Genomic DNA, 22,561 nt, shown 5'->3' on the forward strand with positions numbered 1-22,561 from the left:
AGAGAGAGAGAGAGAGAGAGAGAGAGAATGAGAGATGGTTGGTTGGGGGTGGGGTGGACAGAGAGGAGGACCCCCACATTGCACAGCGGACGGAAGGGTAGAGAACCTTAAAGAAGAGAATATAAATAAGGAGATGTGCAAAATGAGTCAGCAAGAGCAGGAGAACTCAATATTAAGTTTAAGCAGAAAAAAACTAAAGAATTTACAACTACTGACAAATGACGTGCGCTTGCAGGAGTAAAGGGCAGCCCAGTCTCTAAGACCGTGGGGGCCATGATTCCACCTCGAAGTTTACCTCCCACCCTGTAGGGGTAATTACCATCGGTCCAGCGCAACAGAATTCTGTTACCCCTGCGCGCGTACTGAGATAGCACGGGACAACACACGCGCACAACTTTTCTTCAATGAAACACGGAGACTGCGGTTGACCGAAGATGCCGAGGAAACATTTAGAGCATTCGCAGCTGTAGAACTGGAAATCAAGAGTCACTTCAGGCCATGGAGTTTGGGCGGGTTTATTCGAGACATCAGAAAACGGTGCTGCTAACGATGATGTTCAAATTGGGTAGGCGTCGAATTAAACACCTAATTTGCCAATTTCACTTTAGAGCATGTTAACAGCTGATATTTTCTCGACAGTTCTCGGAGAATTACAGCATAGTTAATTCTAACTTAGATATTAACTTTATGAATACTTTTCAATCATTAGAAATGTAATGTACAGGCAAGAAACCTTTGAGGCTGATATGGTTATTTAAAGTTCTAAGTAAACATTGTGACCGGAAGCCATATGCCATCTGGACCTATTTTAATTGCGACTGAGTAAGTTATCATTTTTCTTCATGTTTAATCACGGGCGCCCAGCTGCGTTTGGCAGGTGTGTGCGTGTGCGCGCACGCTTTTGAAATGCAGCGATGCAGACGTGAACTGTAGTGAACACCTGTAGTGATAGGTGTGCACTAGGTGTGATAGGTGTGCACTAGTGTACCTGTAGTAATAGCTGTGCATTAGGTGTGATAGGTGTGAACTAGTGAAGCTGTAGTGATAGGTGTGCACATGCGCGTATGCGGGCTATGCGTGGCCGCAGAGAGAGGGCTGAGTTTGTAGTATGTAGGAGTGGGTGGGTGTGTTAATAAGAGGTGTAGCCTAGTAATTGGGAATTAGCTCTGGAAGCCAAGCGGGGCCAGCTGGCCCTCAGCTTGTTTAAAACGGGAGATAATCTAAAGAGCCTCTCACTGAGAGCCCTAGGCTACATGTGGTCCAAACATCGTGCACACTAAACGCATTCACAGTGTTTCAGCTGTTGCGCTTATACTATGTTCTTTTTTAAACAAACTAAAAGTAACGCAATTAAAAAGCATACAAACATCTGAAAGGTCGCATAGATCTTGCCTCTGAAGTGATGCAGTATACACCATGGAAAGCGACGCGCCATCCTGTTATAAGTCATTGTGCTGCGGTTTCTCGCTGTTCGCCGTCTTTCCAATAGTAGGCCATGCACGCAGCACGCCAGGCTTTGGTGGGGATGTTCGGAGTAACGGGAATGTCCAAGCCCTCGCCTTAATGAGGCAGTGACCTGTTTTCTTTGCTCTGGTTGCGGGTTGGCCGATGCGGGGAGTTTGGGGCAGACGGGCAGCACTCATTTCACGAGGGGGGGGGGGGGGGGCATATTTGCGCGTCGCTATGGCGACCAGCGGGACTCTCGCCACGCTAGTCCTTTGTCTTTGGGCTGAATGGCAACTCGAGGGGTTTTTGGAGCGGTTCAGCTGTGGCAGAGCGCCCTGCACTCTGTTTCTCTGCGCAGCACGTCCTGTGATGGGGTGAAATATGTTTGTGGGTTTTCTGTGTGTATAGAATTGTTATTGATTGATTAATTGTTTTTTATTTTATTTTATTATTATTATTATTTTAGAAATTATTATCTTAATTGCACAGCAAAAACTCTTTAAGTTCTAGTGCACTTCTATGGTGTAATGTACCCACAGTGCAGAGAGCAGTGACTCTATAACACATGTATAAATGTAGGGAAAGCCACCATTAACAGTAGTTACTGAACTGTTAGGGAATGCCACATGCTTTAGAGCCTCATGGTTGTGTCCACTTCTGAAAAGAACTGCCGACTTCCCCAAATTAGTCCTGAGCTTAATGTGTGTTCCTATTCTTTTAGATAATTAGTGTGTGATCAAGGGCTCAAACATTTACCTCCATATAGAGCTTCTTTTTCTTTTCTTTTCTTTTCTTTTCTTTTGTCTGTTGTTTTTTTGTTAATATCATAAAGGCCCAGGTCCACCTGAATTGTTTAAACCAGTCACTGATTCTCTTAAGTTTAATTTATGGGTCTTGCGATGGCGTAGCAGGACGGAGTTCAGTGGATACCACTGATATATGAAGTGCCGTGGGAAAGAAGGCTGTGTCATCTCCAAAGGAATGCCTTAAACATAACAGGGTGATCCGGTAAAGAGCCACACACACACACACACACATTAATTACATTGTCATATATGGTTGTAGGTCCCATTTGCTGTATTGTCGAGCTGCAATTAAGCACCCTTATTAATGATTTCAAAATATGTCAGCACAGTTGTAACGGTTGGGCTCTCCTTCCCCGTGGCGAGTGGGTGTACATCCTTCTCCTTGTGAGATTCATTCCCCCTTAGAGCGGAGTCTTTCTGTACCAGCCACTGACGTATGCTATTCAAAGCCGCTCACCACACTGCCTGGGGTTTCTCATCCTCTCACTGTGTCCCAGCGGTGCCTTAGCGCCAACTGCAACACTGTGCTGCGTCTTAGGACGGTCACGGGGGCGGGCTGGCTCAAGGGAAGAATTTAGGGGTTAAAAAGTACGTCGAACGAATGCACTCTTAAAAGCATCAAGATTAGGTGGGATTACATCCTCTGAGGACCGGCTACACAGGGGCTAGAGGCTGTCTGTTCTGTTAACACGCACTGCAGGGTTATGGGGGCAGGTTGGATAGACTGTCAGGTTGACTGAGGCTGTGAGTATAGGGATAGGGGGGGCTATACCGTAAAGTAGCCTGACTTTTACATGCAGTCAGTGGTCTTCTGTTTTAACCTCTTCACATGTGACAGCTGGACCTGTGTTGCCAGTGAGGAAACACAGATGTGTAATGAATTTTATACATGTTTGGAATATTGGTGTTTTTTGAAATTTGAGAATGCTCGAGTTCATGCAAATGCTCAGTGGATAAGGTGAGCTCTGGACGTGGCGTGTAGCTTTGACGTGGTGTGTGGCTTTCACAAGTAGGTGTCCACGGTCACCTGGAGGGAACGTGCGGTTTGGAGAATGCGCCCATGGCTAGGAAGGTGGAAAAATGCCAGCTGCATTGTATTCATGAGTGTGACTGGTAAAAAGAAAATACCTCAAGTGGAGGTGTTAAACCTTCAGAGGAGTCGAGGAGTCTTACTGCAGGCGGTAGAACAATACAAAGTGGAGGAAGAGATAGATGCTGAAAAGAGAAAGGTTAAATGTTGATTTAATTGCATTCCTGTTTCTCTTGAATATGCATTATGAATACAATGAATGTGTAAAGATTATGAGAGACTCAAATATGACAGTGAGTTCCCTGTTAATTCTGGAGTGTTGAAAGAACTAACTCTGTCTGGTCAGCCAAGTTTGGCTACCCTATTGTTATTTACCCTGTTATTATTTTGTGGGATTATGACTGATTTATTAACTTACTTTGGCTGATGCCAAAAGATAGCATTAACTCCATTAGCATCACTAAGCTAATGAAGTATAGCCCATGCTCTTGGCCAGGATTGATTCAGGGAATAAAACATGGAATATCCCCAAATTCCAGCAGCTATGCTCTGGGTCAGAAGTTGCCCAACAATGACGTACGTAACAGTGACTCTTCTGAAACTTGATTGGTGCAGGCTCAAGCCGTGGGTTGAATGTAATACATCTCCCACCGGGTTTATGGGAAGAAGAACAAGGCCCTGTATATTAAATGCCTTTAAGCAAGATGCCTCGCTGTACTTTTCAGTTCATTAAGAACAGCTGCAGACGTTTAATCAAAACAGGATTGGAGGGCACCTGAGATCTAGCTTGTTTTCATCGTTTTGAACATATGGCTTGGTGAATTTACGCGTACTTTCGTGGAATTTATGTTCAAGGCAGGACAAATCATACCGGGATTAATACGCCCCCCCCCCCCCCCCCCATTCATAGTCTGGGAGGCACTGCCTTGGAATGTGGTCGCTTACAAAAAGCATTTGGCGGGATAATAGGTAGGAAAGAAGAGGAAAAAAAGCTCATTTGATGACATCATACCAATTCAGAAAAGGAATTCTGAAAAAGTATGGAACTAAATTGATGTTTTCCATTACTGACACGCAAATAGGTTGCCATAGGAGGAATCACATCACAAGGCATCCAATAATTTAATGACCCCATTATTTTTACAGGACAATGATTGTTCATGCCTTATATTTATATGCCATTTTAGTAGTAGTAATGGTGCCACTGAGAACTCATTCTACACTCAGACTGTAGTGGGGGAGTGTGCGCTTCGTGATCTGTGATAAACACGTGGTATGTTCCCTGTGTTTCTTTAAAGTCAGGCCCTCTCCGAGTGGAGACGCTCTGATGGGGTACAGGCTCTGTCCCGGAGCCTTCGGCATACCACTCTCCTCTATGTGTGTTTGTGTGTTGGGGGGCGGGGGTGTGTTGGGGGGCAGGGGGGGTGTTGGGGGGCAGGGGGGGTGTTGGGGGGCGGGGGTGTGTTGGGGGGCAGGGGGGGTGTTGGGGGGCGGGGGTGTGTTGGGGGGCAGGGGGGGTGTTTGGTCTTGCTGGCCAATCTAAGGCGTTAGACACTAAAGCTTTCTGCCATGTTTTTCAACTTACCAGCAAATGCAGCTAATGAAAAGTGCCACACAAAGACATGTATGATATGTGAACATTGCCCTTTTTCAGAGGAGGCTGCAGATAGTTTCCTTTTGTCATGATTAACTCTGCGGCCTGTCTGGTTACCTGTCTCAATGCCTCTGTCTGCATGTGGGCTTGGAAACACACATGAATGCAGACATGAAGTCACACTGTTATACACACACGCACTCACACACACACACACACACACACACACACACACACACACACACACACACCCAGCAAGGCTGATTAGTCTAGATTAAAGGATGTGTCACACTGACTGCTTAGCTGACGCAGATGAACCATGGAAACTTACACTCAGAAAACTATTTTGCTTCGTACTGTGTTATTTGTTATGCAATTTTTTGTGCTCTTTTAAAAACAACCGATCAATTTCATTCAAAACCTTGCTTTATACCTCTTTTAAATCAATATCCTTAAGATATGGTACAAAAGGATCTCTGACCTACTTTTATCTGTAAAAGTGGGCTAAAGTAGATAAACCGCCGCTGGCTTGGTAGGCAATGTTAAATTAGTTACTGCCATGTAACTTAACATGAAGCATGTGCATGGAGATATTTATGCTGGTGTAGAAGTGTGCTCAGAGCACATTCTGTTTACGAGTTTTATACGACTAGTTAAGCTACTGGGAATAACATGGTTACACCATGCTGCTACCTGCACAAAAACCCTTTAATGCTATGAAGGAATGCCTTAACAAACACATCAGTACATTCCATACTTGGGTAAAGAATGTATGGATGAGAATATTTAAACATGGAGGTGCACTGTGCTTTAACACACAGTTCCCCTTGCTTCTCTGCTTTTTCTGCTCTTTGTTTTTCCTGTTCTGTTTCTTGGCTCCTTGTGTTGACCAGAAGATGATGGGGTCCCTCACTTGAGTCTTGGTTCCTCTCAAGGTTTATTTCTCACACTCTTAGGCAGTTTATCGGGGCTCAGAGCTCATATTATGTGCAAAATAATAGCAGTGTAACATCACTAATGTATTTAATTACTGATTTTGGTAGAAACGATAATACAACATGGGCAAAAATTCATGGCTAGGTGTAGCGGAGTAATGGGCAGCCAACAGAATCAACAGTCTTGGCATGCACGCTGCTAATTGGGTGTAATTGACTCATTTAATGAAAGGGGCGTGTTCGAATTAATAGCAGTGTGGCGTTCAATTAGTGAGGTCATTCATTCTATGAAGAAACAGGTGTCAGTTATGGCCCTTATTTAAAGAAGGAAGGCAGCAAACGTTTTACCTGCTGGTTTTAGCCCTTGATCAGTGAGTAAAATGGGTCATTACAGACATTGTACCGAAAGAGAAAGAAGATGTTAGCTGACTCCATGCCACACAGATGTAAAGCAGTTATCAGAAATAAAGGTTATACAACTAAATATTAGTTCAGTGAGCAATCTGTAAGCAACTTTGTTTATACTGTAAATATTCGAGTTTGTAAATGAAAATGAAGACTCTGCTATTTTTTAAACAGCCCATTATTCTTTTTTTCTTCATTTTAAGTAAAAAAAACCAAAACATATTTTATTCATGTTTTCATTTGGAATTGAGTGTGCAGTGCTCCCAGTACCTTTGTGTGTATGGAAATAAATGCTACTATGAGGATGGGCTTTTTCTCAGTTGATTTAAACACACTGCTATTATTTTGCACATAACTGTACGTTCCGATTGATTGAATTTAGAGATGGATTTTCTCAAGGCTTGCAGGCAGGTAGGAGTACACTGAGCCTCACACGTCACGTGCGCTGTTAAGTTTGACGGTTCTGCGTTGTTGGCACAGTAAGGGAGCTCAGATTCAGTGCTATGGACTTTTATGTTAAGCGTTCATAAAGGTGCTGATGAATCCATAAAAATGGCCTGAATATACTGGATTGGTGCCTATACCTGGAGGGAGGGTTGGTCTTGGTCTGTGAGCTTGACCATCCATCCACAGGACTGGACACAACTTCCACAAGGTTCTGTTAGTGATCTGAAAATAGCCAAATGTCTGTCCTTATTTAGAATCTGCAATGGTATGCAGTCTCAGGGCAGTGTTTGTCATATTTGGGCTTGCAACAACAAACTTAGAGGGTTAACAGAACGTGAATATGGTTCTTTTTCGCAGTCGGTCCACTACAGCGATCTGAAATTGTAACGAGAATTCACTTCTTTTTGTAGGAATATTCTCTGCAGCGACTGCCGACATCTGCGCATCCTCTCCATGTCAACACGGAGGCACGTGCATAGATGAAGTGACCGACTACACATGCATCTGCCCGGAAGACTCCCGTCTTTATACAGGTAAAGACTGCGCACTCCTATATGACCCCTGCGTCCACGCCAGTTGTCCCAATTGCAGCAGTGTCCCTGGGACAGAGAACTACACCTGCCCCTGCACCGAGGGAGTGGAAAGCCCTGGCTGCACCCAGAACATCGACGACTGCGTGGGCAACCCCTGCGCCGGGGTTAAGAGCCGCTGCGTGGATGACGTGGCCGGCTATTCCTGCCACTGCCCCAGAGGTTACGACGGCGAGGACTGCCAGACACGCCTAAGCGACTGCACGGATGACCCGTGCTCCAACAACGGCACGTGTGTCCCGACGCCGGACGGCTTCACGTGCCTGTGCGGCCCGGGTTTCCAGGGGAACCACTGCGAGCACGACACCGACGAGTGCCTATCCCAGCCTTGCCAGAATGGCGCCATCTGCCTTCAGGGCATAGACATGTACATGTGCTTCTGTGTGCCTGGATTTCAAGGCTACCACTGTGAGATAGACATCAACGAGTGCGCCTCGCAGCCCTGCAAGAACAACGGGACGTGCGTCAACAGGAAGGACCGCTATACTTGCGACTGTTTGTTGGGATTCAAAGGTAAGGACACTCTTCGGGCCTGCATCCTATCAGGCAGTATGGCGGCGAAACAGGCGCTATAAAAACACTTATTTTGAGTCGCTGTACCATGTGATCATGGAGAGGAAACGAGCAGTAATGGGTTCTTGCCGGTCGCGGCGTGTTCTTGCGGACCGTAGGAGTGAACTGCGAGGTAGAGATAGACGAGTGCGAGGGGGCGCCCTGTCAGAACGGCGCGACGTGTCGGGACTACGTGGGGCTCTACACGTGCGAGTGCGCGCCCGGTTACGAAGGCGAGGACTGCGAGGTGGATATCGATGAGTGTGCCGCCGCCGCCTGCCTGAACCGCGGCACATGCGTCGATATGGTGAACAGGTAAGAGCGTGTCTAAGCAGCCTCCAGGTGTGCTGACTCAGGGGTTCTGCGTGCGGTGCATTATCAGCGTATCAAAGCTAAGGGAAGTTCTCATCAATGAAAGAGTTCATAGAGAAACAGTCCTTAAATGGTTCATGAACATTTTAAACCTTCCAAAGCCCATTGAAATATATATATATATATATATAGAGAGAGAGAGCGAGAGAGAGAGAGAGAGAGAGAGCGAGAGAGAGAGAGAGAGAGAGAAACAAGGAAACTCCTCACAATGCAAGGAGGTGTCAAATCCAGCACTCTGAGACTATACACTAAGAAGGGGGGCCAAACGACCAAGATCCAGGAGTACACCAGGATGATGGCCCCATGTGATGAAATGCTTAGTGAGGACAACAGACAGCAGAAACCTGAGGAGGTTGGAAGTGAGGAGGAGCAGGAACCATCATGGGAAGATAAACCCCTACACAGTATTTACCACAAGCAGATAGCAGAAGTGGCTGATATGGAAAAATCCTATCAATGGCTGGAAAAAGCTGGATGGAAAGACAGCACGGAGGCACTTATGACAGCTCAGGAACAAACTCTAAATATTAGATCAATAGAGGCTGGGATCTACCACACTGATCCCAGATCGCAGGATCCCAGATGCAAGGTTAGGGTTAAATATATACTCATAAATAAATTTGATCAGAATTCTGGAAGCCATGGTATCAGTGGTGCCAGAATCCCTGTAACAAATGGCCTCACATCTAAAATCACAACATCAAAAAGTTGAATTCTTTCATGCCATACCAAAGACATGAAATTAAACTGCTGAGATTTAGAGGTTGAATTTCCCTGGCGTGTGAGCCATGTTGCCAGGATGTGACATACACTGGGGATCTCTTCTGACAAGACTACATCACTGCACAGTTCACTGTTCTGCATCAGCTGATTCAACATCAGGGCGTGATCAATTAGCTGGGGCTTTAACTCAGGTGTGTTAAAATCTAAAGTTAAATGTTACCGTTCATGCTTTTGGGTGAGGCGTAATTCTTAAGCGCCACCTAGAACTAGTCTAATGTGTCTTGCGTCTTCTTTAATTAGTGTGAAAACCTGCTGCTTTAAGCACTGTGCTTACGCTGACGTTAGCGTGGCAGCCGTAAGTGTGACTCATCAGATTTACCCGAATGTTTCTGTAGGTGACTCAGTTCTAACTTTCCCTGTTCTGGCTGTTAATATATCAGCATCTCATAACTTCAGTTCCAGGTACGCCCGTTTGCTTTTTAATCAACGGTGTTAATGTGTCCTCCTTGTAAGTTAAGGTTCTGGACCTTTTCACCTTTCGAAGAATTTCACTAGATTGATTCAATATTTAGTTCATAAGTCAGGGACCAATTGCTGGTTCAGATCTGAGTGAAAAGCTTACATATATATTTCTGCCCTAGTGAACTATGTATTCATTACTACAACAGAGATTAACACTGGACCCCACTGGATTTTTGAATCCAGAAAGAATCCAAAAAAAAAAAGACACTTCACTACAGTGATGGGGTAGTTAAACTGCTACATTATACCACGATATTGAAGAACCATACTAAGTTGAAGTTATAGTAACTAGGATATTACAAATAACATGCAGCACAAATATTAAATACAGTCATGGTACATGGATACATTCCAAAAACAAACAAAAAACCAACCAACCAAACACATTCGACACACAAACAAACAAGCAGGTCAGTGGTTGTACTGGAAATTCAATATCTGAGTATATCTTGAGTTTGAATCTAACTTGAGTTGTTTGGGCGAATTCCAGCTATGTGTGTGACTGCAACGGAACGGGGTTTGTTGGGGAGTTCTGTGAGGAGGATATTCTCGAGTGTGCCTCTGATCCCTGCCAACATGGAGCTACCTGTCAGGAAGGGGTTAACCAGTACACCTGCCTCTGCTGGCCAGGTAATTTTCTGCTATATCTTTTGGATTGTATCATTGGTAGTAACTTCATGTGCTGCGTCAGGTAGGCCACAGTTTTTTATTGTGATAGAAATGTGCAATGAAACCTGAGGAATTCTAATATAAAGTGGACGTTGTGGTTTTGAAAAGATACCAGCGGTATCCTCATTTTGACATCAGCCCATTCTCACCTGTTGGTGCAGTACCTGTCCCGTGGATAGTTTTCCCTAGAAGTGGGCTTTTTGCGTATTTCTTATTTTGCTGAACACTGCCCTCTAAAGGAGAAAGTGTAGAGTTGCAAATATACCCACTGCTTTTTGGTCTTGGCCCCAGGGCACTCATGTTTTGTAGAGCCTTTTATTTTCACCTAGGTCTAACACCCGAATGAACCGAGGAGGTAAATGATCATTCACAAGGCGTATGAGACGTGCCAGTGCAGGTAAAACTGGGCAGTGCTGATTAGGCTATAAAGAACCACTTCTTAATTAGTTCATGTCAATAACCATGCCAACAAACTTGAAGAAATCACATAAGCAAGATATAACACACGCGGATATTATAAAAAAAAACTTCTATTTTCGCTCGACCCTTTCCGTAAACTATAAATTGTAACTTGACGGTAAGTCAACACATTACTGTGGTGACATTCTGACACGTCAGCTCTAGATAAAGTCAGTATCAGACCACCTCTGAGAATGCGCAGGCACTAAGCCTATTCAGGACCGTCTGTAAATGCCACAGTCCTCTGCTGTGCAACATACTCCCTGGTGCTTTTACCTTGACCCACTTTGTTAATGAGGGTTCACGTGTTAAATAATTAATTCAATCAATCACACAGTGCTTTGCCCGTTAGGGACTCCTGCTTCTTTAGAGGCGGATGAGAAATGTCTCTGAGATAAGCTCCTTTTGACTTTTTTTGAACTGAGCTGCATTTATTAGCTTTTTCACATAGACTTTGTGTTTTCATTCGGAAAAGTTTAATTCACAAGAGAGTGAAATAGAATTTTTTCTCCTGGAACTGGGCCTGGGCTTAAAAATATACTGAACATGTATTTAAATATGGGATTTATTTATTTATTTTGCACATGGATGCAAATTGTTACACTGTTTCCTTTGCCCTTGTAATCAGTTAACCTGTAGAGAAGGTAGAGCAAGCTACTGTCTTCACAAAGGTGATGGTTCTGTCTCCCAGGGAACACACTGATGAATGAATATGTAAATATGTAAACTGCTCTGGATAAGAGCATCTGCCAAATACTGTATGTAAAATATAAGTTGTGTAAATGCAGACCAGTGAAATAACGGAAATCTGGGTGATGGGTCTTGCATGCCAGGTTACGAGGGAGCCAACTGCGAGGTGGACGTGGACGAGTGTGAGCCCGAGCCCTGCGAGAACGGTGGCGTGTGCGTCCAGCACTCACAGGCCCACCACTACGGTGTCCTGCCCGGGCTGCCTGAGACCTTCAGCTACGAGCACGCCAATGGCTTCCTGTGCCGCTGCCCAGCGGGCTTCGCAGGTGGGCCAGGCCGCAGTCTGGCCGTGGCCGGACGGTTTCGTTCGGCTTTCCTGTGCGACGAATCGATGAGAATGTTTCGTGAAGGTCGCATGCACAGACATTAGCATGCCCTGCTGTGCTTCGCAGGCGACAACTGTTCGGTGAACGTGGACGAGTGTGCATCTGCGCCGTGCAAAAGTGGTGGAAGATGTGAGGACCTGATCAATGCATACCGGTGTGTGTGCCCTCCAGGGTTTGAAGGTGAGAAGCGTGTGTGTGTCTGAGCGGCCGTTACTTGCAGATATGTGCTTCTTGCCTAGAAGTCTCTGGGTTCCGGTCTGGGTAAGGTTACCGCCTTTGCCGCAAATAGTCACAAAAGTGGGATGGAGCGGTGAGACCATCGGGAATGCAGCCATTGTCGGAAGAACCTCCCTGCTTCCGGGGATCAGCACGAACCTCCCTGCCCTGGGTGGATGCACAAGTGACACTTAGCATGTGTGACGTGCACTCTAGGGTCCTCGCCAAAGGAGAGGACGGTGTGAGAGAGAGGTCATTTTTCAGGAAGGTGTGTGTTTTAGATGTCATGCCAGGGCTGGTCTGGTGGTCAGAGCAGACGTTTGCCTTCTGGAATTTTCTTTTTGTTTTTACTCTCTGCTTTATCTTCCAAGTATGTGTGTTTATCCTCGCAGTAACAGGGCCAAAAGCAGCTTTCGTGCATTCAGAAAGGCTTTATAATGGAAAAACCTGTGCCCCTGGACAGCTCCGTGCTCGATCTCAGTACTCCGTCTTGTGTAGTGAGGCGTAACCTGTCTTGGTTGGGCGTGGAATAATTAGCCGCGGTCTTCTCCCTGCCTACGCACAAGCAAATAAACCTTTTTTTCAGTGATATCCTAAAGATATTGTCAGAAAGGATGGTTTCTAACAGACTCAACCACGCCATCACGATCGGTGTTTTGTCCCGAACTGCAAGTGCATGCAGGTCTGTCTGAAATTTAGCCATGGAGGAGAAAATGACTAAAACTCCTCAGGACTGATCAGCCTTAAAACCAAAGCGTACCTGTTATTAATAAAATGCCGATTTCCCCTTTGTGTAAAGCAGTGTTCCTGCATCTCCTGCAGTGTCTTTAGGTGTACCCTAGTTAGCAATGATTAGCCCAGTGGGCCATTTAGACAATCCTAGCTCCCCACTGTAACAGGATGCAGCTAACTTTCTTCCCACGTGCACTTGCTGTCCTAAAACAGGCGTAATCAGTTACTTGGGGAGAGGCGGTTCCTCTCACTGCTCATGGAATTCCTGCTCGGCCTCGCCTTCTGGCTAAAATCACATCCTCTGTAATGAGTCTGCCACAGGTTGCTATTGCTAGCCATCACTCCTGCCGGCCGGGGCGGACAGGCATTCCTGCTGTCAGCGCTGACAGGATCCAGCTGTGAAGGGAGAGAGAGGGAGGGGAGTGAAAGCAAGAGAGGGGAGGCACGGTGGATTATTAGCCCAGGAAGGGCAGCTCGGGAGTGGGCGAGCGGTAACGGACTCATCCCCTAATCACCCCTGCCCGCCCTGGTGCCGAGGGGAGTGGTGCGTGTGTGTGTTTGTGTGTGTGTGCGCGCGCGTGTGTGCGTGCGTGTCGGACACCTTTGTGCACGTGTGTTGCGGGAAAAAGCCGGAGAGAGCACGTGAGAGAGGGAGAGTAGCAGAGAGAAAGGGAAAAACAAGAAGGAAGTAGAGCCATATATATATATACAGAGAGGGAGGGAGAGAGAGAGAGAGAGAGAGAGAGAGAGAGAGAGAGAGGGAGAGGGAGGGAGAGAGAGAGAGGGAGGGAGGGAGGGAGAGAGAGGGAGAGAGAGAGAGAGAGAGAGAGGGAGAGTGAGAGAGAGGGAGAGAGAGAGAGAGAGAGAGAGAGAGAGAGTTGGTGGACAGCTGCCTCGGGACCTGTCACTTTTCTGTCAGTATCGGCCACAGCTCGGCGTGTCGAGGAGCGTCACTGTCGCTCGGACGTTTGGCAGGATGAGAGGACTAACTGTGGCACTGATTTGGTGTGGGCTGATTCCCCTGACAGGTAAAGCGTCCGCCTGCTTTCCGCAGGTCTCCTGGCACAGGCTTGCCTAACATTAACACCAGCTAAAAGACACAGGATGGAGAGTGCTCCCTGTCGCCGTTGTCTGGGAAAGAAATCGCAGCACAAGTTCAGGCCGTAAATTCCACGAGAATGTGTAAGAAGGTTCATCAGCTGATGATAAATATATTTCCCGAAGTTTATGTGGTTTTCTTTTAGGCAACGTTGAAAGATGGTTTTTCTCTTTTTTTGTATTTTTGTAGTTTGTATTGATATTGACATAGAAGTATTTGATTAAATTCTGATGGTAACAAGGTTATTTTACACGTACTGAAAACTCCATATTCAAAACATTCATAGTTAATATGAATTTGCTTAAAGCACACAACCCATACATTTTAGATTTTTATACAGAATTTTACCAAACAGAGACAAAAGCATTTACAAATGCACTTTCTGGATAGATTAAGGACATCCTTTGTATTAACAGTGTTATTACATGAAGCAGGAATCATATTAAATTACAGCACTAATTAATGTTCATTTTTAAAAAGGAGAAAACTCAACTAGTAAGTGATCTGTGGGTGACCTCAAAGTATTATTCAGATTAGACATACTCACATTCTGAACAGTACTGGTGATATGCATTCCATACATTAATATGTGTAATTATGTGTGTAATTGTATAGCTAGAATAAGGTTTAGAGGCCAGTGTCTTAGCTGAGCACAGTAACTTAAGGAATGAGGGTCAGAAAATGAAGGAACTGTTTTGGTATTGCCAATATTCCTTTTCCTTGCTCCTTAAAACCAAAATTACTGAAACTGTACATCCCTCAAGAAATATCTCTCAAGATTAGAAAATAATCTAAAAGATAACCAGCTGGGATACTTTCTCACTGGCCCTATTAGTTGCTTTACAAAAGTAACTATTAGTAGCAATTATTTGCTTTACAAAAATTCTGTAATAGATAATGCATATTTAAATGTTGTAGGTAATAATAATAATAGTAGTAATCATGGTTTTATTGCTATTAATATTGTTTTAATATTAAAACTAATATTAGCAATGTTATTAAATATCTGTAATTATTTAAGAAATTTAAGAGAGAAAAAAACAGCTCAATTTCTCTTTGAACTACACAGGAAATGACCTATGAAGTCAGGAGGCTTAATGGAATTCATTTAGTGATGACCTTTGTCCTCTTCATTTCTATTCTAGGTGTAGTCTGTGAGAGCAACATTGACGAGTGCAAAAGCACGCCATGTAAGAACAGAGCCTTTTGTGAGGACGGCATTAATGAGTACATCTGCCATTGCCGCGCCCCCCCCCCTGAACAGCCGCCTTGGGGCGGCCGTGATTGTGACACTCTGCTGGTTGGCTGCGTGGACCAGCCCTGCCAAAACGGAGGCACCTGTTTGCCTTTGTTCCACGAAGACCAACACCATTACATCTGCAAGTGCCCTCCTGGTTTCCATGGTGACCGGTGCACGGTCCCCACTACTTTTTCCATCTCCACAGCAGACCATGTGCTCGTGGAGGTTCCACGAAACAGGACTGCTAGGGAGGCGGGGCCTCACACACTCACTGTCGCACTGAGGTTCCGGACAGCTTTACCGGATGCGGTGCTGTTCTTCAGAGGAAGGGCAGATCATTTCTTCACACTGGAGATGACTGGTGGAAGTCTCCTAGCTACTGCAGAAACAGCAAACTTACAGCTGGAGCTGCAGCTCCCGGGCGACTTCAACGACGGACTGTGGCATGAAGTTTTCGTCTCTGTGGATGGCAAACATATTCGGATTTCAAGGGCTGGGAATGTCACGGGTCCCGTAACCAGGGACCACAAGCAGCCTTTTCACACGCAGGGTCTGGAGGAACTGTATATTGGTGGAGCCCCACAGGATTGCTTGAACAAAACAAAGACTGGGAAGGGCTTCATCGGCTGCATGGAGGACCTCATTGTTGACACTCGGCCCATTCTACCCCAGAACGTCTTTCCACAGCTGGGCTGTAACAAGACAGAATGGTGCGATCCAGACCCTTGCTCCCAGCAGGGCCACTGCGTTGACCTTTGGACTGAGTACAGGTGTGACTGCCACAGGCCCTTCTACGGAGTCACCTGTGCCCATGGTAAGGCCCTAGCTAAAGTAACAGTAGTAAACGGAATTTTTTCCCAGTTTCTAAACTACAGCCGGTACATAATTGATATGATTATCAGTGCCATTTTCTGAATTCAAACTAGTTTAATGCACTGTAACGGCTATTGTTGACATGCTCTCCTTCACAGAGCACACTCCATGGACGTTCAGCCACGAGAAGAAAAGAAGCTTCGCTGCTTTCCCTATAACTCGGAACCATGGCGGCAACGTTACCGTGTCATTCTTCCTGAAATCGCTCAAGCACGACGGCCTGGTTTTCCAGCTGAGGCGGGGGGACCGAGCCTACTTCACCGTGTTCTTGAAGGGAGGCGTGGTCTACGTTGCCATGTCCTCCTCCGTCCAAGGGATTCCGAAGCTTGTCACGGACGGGAACAAGGCTCTGGTTGCCGTCGACATCCAAGGAGGATTCTTGTACATCAATCGCACAGAATTCCTTTTTAGTGCTGGGAATTTTACAGCGTTCGAAGTGAAGGCAGGAGACATGGTGTATCTTGGTGGGCTTCCAGAAGCGAATGATACCGTGCCATGGGGTGGGCACTTCAAAGGGTGTCTACAGGATGTGCGGTTGGATGACACTCAGCTATATATGTACTTGGACAGAAACGCCACAAAACCCGAGCATACGACGTACTTGCGAAGTGTTTTGCATGACGTACTGGAGCACTGTGTCAGCGACCAAGCATGTATGGTAAGATATTTTCTTTCGTTGAAGGCAGATCTAGAAATGTCCAAGAACAGGGATTATAGAGGGCTGGCAGTTTAAACGAATGTCATATGGTTGCTGTGTAGCTCATGTTCGGTTTATGGTACTTTTCTTGTATGATACAATTTATTTATAACATTTTAATCAGGGATAACTATTTGTTCCAAGGTTCATTGAAACCAATTTTTGTACATGCCTCGTGTCCAGTTTTTATGTGTTTGTGTTGTGTCTGATGTGTTTTCCAAACTCCAACACATCAGAACCTCCAACACCAAGTGTTAGAAAAAGAAAACTAAACTCTTAAGTGCTTTCTTTGAGCTTGCCAACTCTGCCCTAGACCCTTTTGTACAGAAATGCACATTGTCCTCCACGCACCTGAAGTGCAACAGAACAAAAAATGAAATGTCCTCTGCTCACTGTAGGTGCAGCCTTGCCTGAATGGAGGGAAATGCCAGCTCAAATGGAACGACTTTGTGTGTTCCTGTCCACTGAACTACACTGGGAAGACTTGTGAGACTCGGGTGTGGTGTGCTAGTGATCCATGCATCTTGGGAAGCTGGTGTGTGGACCTGCCCGATGGATATGAATGTGAGTTACTTGGTGGAACATTGTCTGCAATGGGGTGGGGGTGAGGGGTTGGTGAGTTTGAGAACTTCAGACTGTGTGAGCAATTGTTGGGACCTAAGAGGTCTAAGGTCATAGATGCATGTGTTGGGTTACAGGGAGAGTTAATGAAGTTATCAATTGCCCTTCAGGTTCTAAAAGGATTTTAACTGCTGTTTATTTTAAAAATACATATAGCTATAAGCCAACACACTTATATACACCCTCCCCACAAGATAGCATTTTAAAAGAAAAATCCATGCACAGAGAGAACATTTAAGAAAAAGAAAGTTCTAAAGTTTTTCTAACCTTGGAAGTACTTATTAATTTTTACTTTCTATTTTTATAACTTGTAAACTTGAACATACTCTTCATGCTCTGGCTCCAGGCTTGGCTAACGCTACATTTGAGAACAATGCTTTAAAGTACAATGCCAATGGCTCTCTGTCCGCCTCTGTGACAACGGTGTCCGTGGACCTGAGGACTCGCGCAGAGAGCGGGACCGTCCTGCGCGCCACCGATGGCCTGAGGTTCTTCAGCCTGGGCCTCTGGAACTCCACCTTGCTGCTGAAGATCCGCAGCGGTGACAGCCCAGAAGAGCTGGCCTTCAACGGCACCGTGGTTTCTGACGGAGAGTGGCACAGGGTGAAGCTCTCGCGCAGCGGCTCACGGCACGCCGCGTGGCGCTGGGTGCTTGACGTGGACGGGCACGTGACTGGCTTCATCCAGGCTGACGCCACCAACCTGGACTTCTTCAACCATTCCACGGTGTGGCTGGCGGAGAACTTCACCGGGTGTCTGGGGGAGGTGAGGGTTGGGGGTCTGCATCTGCCACTGGTGGAAGGCGCGAAGGACGAACGGCCGCAGTCCTCGCGCTTCGTCCTCTACGGGGGCGGGATGGGGCCGCAGATGGGGTGCGCCGGCGCCCCCCTGTGCCTCTCACGGCCGTGCCTCAACAACGGCTTGTGCCGGGACCTTTTCAACCGCTACAGCTGCGAGTGCGCCCCGGGCTGGGAGGGAGAAGTCTGCCAAAATGCCAAAGACGAGTGCGCCTCTGGTCCTTGCGTCCATGGGACCTGCAGGGACCTGTTAGGGGAATATCAGTGCGAGTGTGCCCGGGGCTACGGGGGTCGCCGCTGTGAGGAGGATGTGGACGAATGCCAGGAGCAACCCTGCGCCAACGGCAGCTTCTGTCAGAACACAGTGGGTGGATACACCTGCATCTGTATGCCACCCTACGGTGGCCAACACTGCCAGTGAGTTCTGCTATTTCCCACTTCACTCTAGAACTATCTAAAACTATGTTTTGATGGGCATGGGTGGGGCAAATTCAGGGATGTTAGTCGGTTTCACCTGGGGAAGACAGGATAAGGGGGGCATTAAATAATATATCTTGTGCCTGTCTGAATCTGAACTATGGTGACGGCACACTCTGAACCAAATAGTACAGCGCAGCGGAGGAAAGTTATCAGATCGCCCCCTGCTGTCTGCATTCAAAACGAAGGTTAACATTTTGCCCCGATCATGATTCGGTCTGAAAAACTCGTTTATAGACAGAATTTTAAAAAATCGATAACAGACATCTTTCGTGATCCCATTTTACCAAACGGATAAAAAAGGGGATGCAAAGATACTTGGCTGGGGCCTCGAATCGAAAAACCTGACCGACGTCTATTAGCGCACCACCCAAACTGTATTCCAAACGGGGGTATTCCAAACTGTATTCCAAACAGGGGTATTCCAAACTGTATTCCAAACGGATGTATTCCAAACTGTATTCCAAACGGGGGTATTCCAAACTGTATTCCAAACAGATGTATTCCAAACTGTATTCCAAACGGTATTCCAAACGGATGTATTCCAAACTGTATTCCAAACAGGTGGCCTTTCCCCTCTCCACGGTGTGAAGATGTGCAGTGTGCTAATGGAGGCGTGTGTACAGACAGCGTCTTATGGACCAACTGCACCTGCAAACCTGGCTACACAGGAGACAGGTGGGAACTGGATCCTTCCTTCTGCGTAATCGTAGCGTCTTACTTAGCCGCCCCAAACCTACGTCAGGGGGAAACCCGATTTAACTGTGACCGTTTCAGATGCGAGGTGGAAATAGATGAGTGCATCTCCAACCCCTGCCTCAATGGCGCCACCTGCGTGGACAGGCCGAGCCGTTACCTGTGCGACTGCTTGCCGGGCTTCAGCGGCGCCAACTGCGAGACCCCCGTGAGTAGCAACCCCTCTCAGCTCCCTGTTAGCTCACTCCTCACTCTGATCGTCAACCGCAAAGCTACGGAGCCTTTAGACAGATGCGGAAGTGCACGTGAAGTGTCCACGTACGCGCGGAACGTTGTTCGGGAACGACACTGATAGCTCGTTTTGTTCCTCCCCTCCCTTCCCATTCCACGCGCCCCCGCCCTCTGGTCCGCTGCTTCAGAGGAAGCCGCAGGGAGAGCGCGTGCCCTGGCTGCTGGTGGCCCTGCCGCTCGCGTGTCTGGGCGCACTGCTGGCCGCGGCAGGACTGGTGTGCATGGCGCTCACCGCCCGAAGGAAACGGCGGTCTGAGGGCACCTACAGCCCGAGCCAGCAGGAAGTGGCTGGAGCACGGCTGGAGATGGGCAGTGTGCTCAAGGTACCCCCCGAGGAGAGGCTGATCTGACCAGGACCTTCAACCTTCGGCCCTTGGGGCGGTTAAAAAGGACACGGAATGCAGATGGTGTGAGTGTGGTTTCTGAGTGCGACACCGAGCAGTATTTGGGACCGTCACAGTGAGTGACTAGACTCGTGACAAAGCCATCGGGGTTGGCTTGTGATTTTTGAGGTACAATTGGCTGGATGATAAAGAGTGAAGTGACTGAAATGATGAGACTTTATCAGTTCATGCTGTCTGGTTTACATTTTCTATAACAAAGAAATACAAAAAAAATGTCTAGATAAAGCTGGATATATGTATACTATTTAAATGACAAATCTTTATTTCTCCATTCAAGCTTCTCATGTACAAAACATTTGAAACAGCCGGATATTTAGTTCCTAAAAATGAAACTCAGAATGTGTTAATGAATCAGTTGGCAAAGTGAATCACAAATGCTGCAGAACTTTACCTTTCCTGCAGTGCAGTCCATGTGAAGGACTGGGTCATTTCCCAGCTGTAGATGAATTCATGATGCTGTAGTTTTAGTCTGTGAAGAGTAGCTTACACTGTGCTCATATATAACAGTCTTACCTGCCTGCGTTATAGCTCTTTGCTGAACGTTGGTATGCTATTGGTCACTTTTTTACAAAAACAAAACTGAAGTCAAGGAAAGTTAATTACTAGTTTAAAATGTGACAACTTGTAAATAAAAATAAAACGAACCATTGTTAGGTGAATATTAAAAACAAATACACGTATTTATTTATGAGCTCACTGTTCGCCAGTTTGAGAAATAATTTTTATAACGAAGAAAGGAATTAAGTGCACATGCCTCTTTTTTACTAGCTACCTAAATATTTTTTTTACAAAGTCATTTTATATTTCTGAAAATGTTGGTGTTTTTTTTTTCCTTCAGAAAGCGTGTTTATAGTTTTGTTCTAGTCATATTAACAAGCTAGGTGTCATTTAGAGCTGTTTATAAAGTTTTTATGTGCACGTGCCAGTCACTGGATAATGCTCCACACACGCTGAAGTGGTGGTGTGCCCTCACATGTTTGGTGTGTAGACTGTTACATATTTAACACTGGACTCTTTTCTTCACATCATCATTTGTCTTGCGACATTCAGGTTGATGAATACACTGAATAATTCTATGTGTTTTTTCCACATTTGTAATGTGAGATTGGATAATTGTAACTATATTTTTGTTTTGTTGTATTTTTGTCTTTTTTTAATTTAGTGTACATTTTTCAAAACTAATTTGATGATGAATAGGTTATAGTTTGTACTATCACAAGAACCATGTTATTATTTTAAATGGGGTACTTTAAATTTGGAGGTTATTATTTTTGTCAATTGATAATAAAACAAAAGGTTTAATAAAACTCAATCAAAAAAGACACACTTCGGTGTTTCACTGCCAACTTTGTTTTCGCTTGGACCCATGTCCCTGAAAGAAAAGTCTTGAATTTAAATCCTTTCCTTTTCTGAAGATTAGGCGTAATGAGCTTCCAGTATTTATTACTCATGACGCTCGATCTCAGTGGGGATTCCCTGCCAGGTCAGACGACCAGCGTGGCCATGTACGCTGGCAAGAAAACCATGCAGAATAATTTAACTTTAGCAAAAAAGATATATATATATATATATATATATATATATATATATATATATATATATATATATATATATATTGACTTAGTAGCATAAAAAGTACTATGAGGTCCACCTATTTTATTTAATCGGTCAAAAAAATAAACATTTTGTTGCCCAGTTTAACTAATACCATCACAATTGGTATTCATATATTTAAATGATATTAAAATAATTAAAACACAAACAGGACCTGACTGCCCAGACATCGCAACTCACTATGCCCAGTCACGGCAACCTGCTGTGTCACATGTGGCGCGGTCCAGGGAGAACCTCTCATGCCAAGGCACTGCACTTACAATAGAGCAGGCTGCCAGGCCCTGCTGGGAACCACAGAGAAGGCTCACTCCGGGGACCCGAGACCCCGAAACCAGCGCGGCCTTCAAAAAGAGACGCCACAAATGGTAAAAGATGGTGACGTACTTTGTTCATGTACCAGTTTAAACATAAAAGCCTGTCTGTGACCTGAAGTGAAACTATATCCTCGAAGCAATAATAATATGTAAGCAATGTCAGAAGCATTGTAGCGTTTGCCAGTTTTTGGGCGTTCGGAACAGAGCAGTATAAGTGGCCATTCAGGAATGCTGGTTGTCACCTGCATCAGGTCAAAGCAGGTTTTTAAAACGATACTACAGAAGGCAGAAACAACGGTTGTTTACTTCCTACGAGCTCATATGAGCTCTCTCTCTCTCTCTCTCTCTCTCCCCTTCTGGGTTTGCCTTTTAAATGGAAAGCGTAGCAGACGACACGAAAGAACAATTTCATTCCAGAAACGGAATAAAATGGGCCAGAGGACGTCTCCACCGTTGACCCTTCACGGCACCGCTGTCTTTCCGGCCTCTGCCGGTGAAGGGAAGCCAGACGGTCTCAGCAGTCCTCCATTAACAGAGCGTGATCCTTTAAGAGCCCTTGGCCTTGAAGCAGCATCGTCCGGGCTTTCATCTTTCCCTCTTTTTCTTTCATCCTCCCATCCTCCTTACCTTCTTCAGCCCTTCCGGTCCTTTGTCTTCGCTCTTTCTTTTTGTGAAAAGTGCTGAACGTTATGGCGCGTTCGCGTTTTTTCTCCTTCCCTTCTGTCAACAGCGAGCAGTGACGGGCAGGCTGCACACTTTTCCGAGCCTCAGCAACAAAAAATGAAAGCTATTCCACGCTGACTACTGATGTCGGCACTTCATTTAGGCGTAACAATAAATCACGCGCACATTAAAAAGGTGATG

At 45.8% G+C, this 22,561-nt stretch overlaps 1 protein-coding gene across 2 annotated transcripts; it reads left to right on the forward strand.

Moving 5' to 3' along the window:
- The first annotated feature begins 99 nt into the window (after positions 1–99).
- Positions 100–21,093, forward strand: crb2b (crumbs cell polarity complex component 2b). 2 transcript variants are annotated; one of them, XM_027030953.3, is made up of 13 exons: positions 100–565; positions 7,074–7,766; positions 7,925–8,120; positions 9,913–10,052; positions 11,384–11,566; positions 11,693–11,806; positions 14,819–15,727; positions 15,885–16,444; positions 16,882–17,047; positions 17,451–18,318; positions 18,943–19,056; positions 19,156–19,282; positions 19,494–21,093. In XM_027030953.3, exons 1-13 carry the CDS (start codon positions 499–501, stop codon positions 19,713–19,715), a joined length of 4,359 nt encoding a protein of 1,452 aa, XP_026886754.2. In that variant the 5' UTR covers positions 100–498; the 3' UTR covers positions 19,716–21,093. The 2 variants fall into 2 exon arrangements, with proteins under 2 accessions (XP_026886754.2, XP_081563932.1); XM_081707806.1 differs by lacking the exons at positions 7,925–8,120; positions 9,913–10,052; positions 11,384–11,566; positions 11,693–11,806 and having other exon boundaries at positions 101–565.
- Positions 21,094–22,561: the final 1,468 nt, after the last annotated feature.

The sequence above is a fragment of the Electrophorus electricus genome, chromosome 25 (assembly GCF_041902795.1).
Source record: "Electrophorus electricus isolate QZ-2024a chromosome 25, ASM4190279v1, whole genome shotgun sequence".
NCBI lineage: Eukaryota > Metazoa > Chordata > Actinopteri > Gymnotiformes > Gymnotidae > Electrophorus > Electrophorus electricus.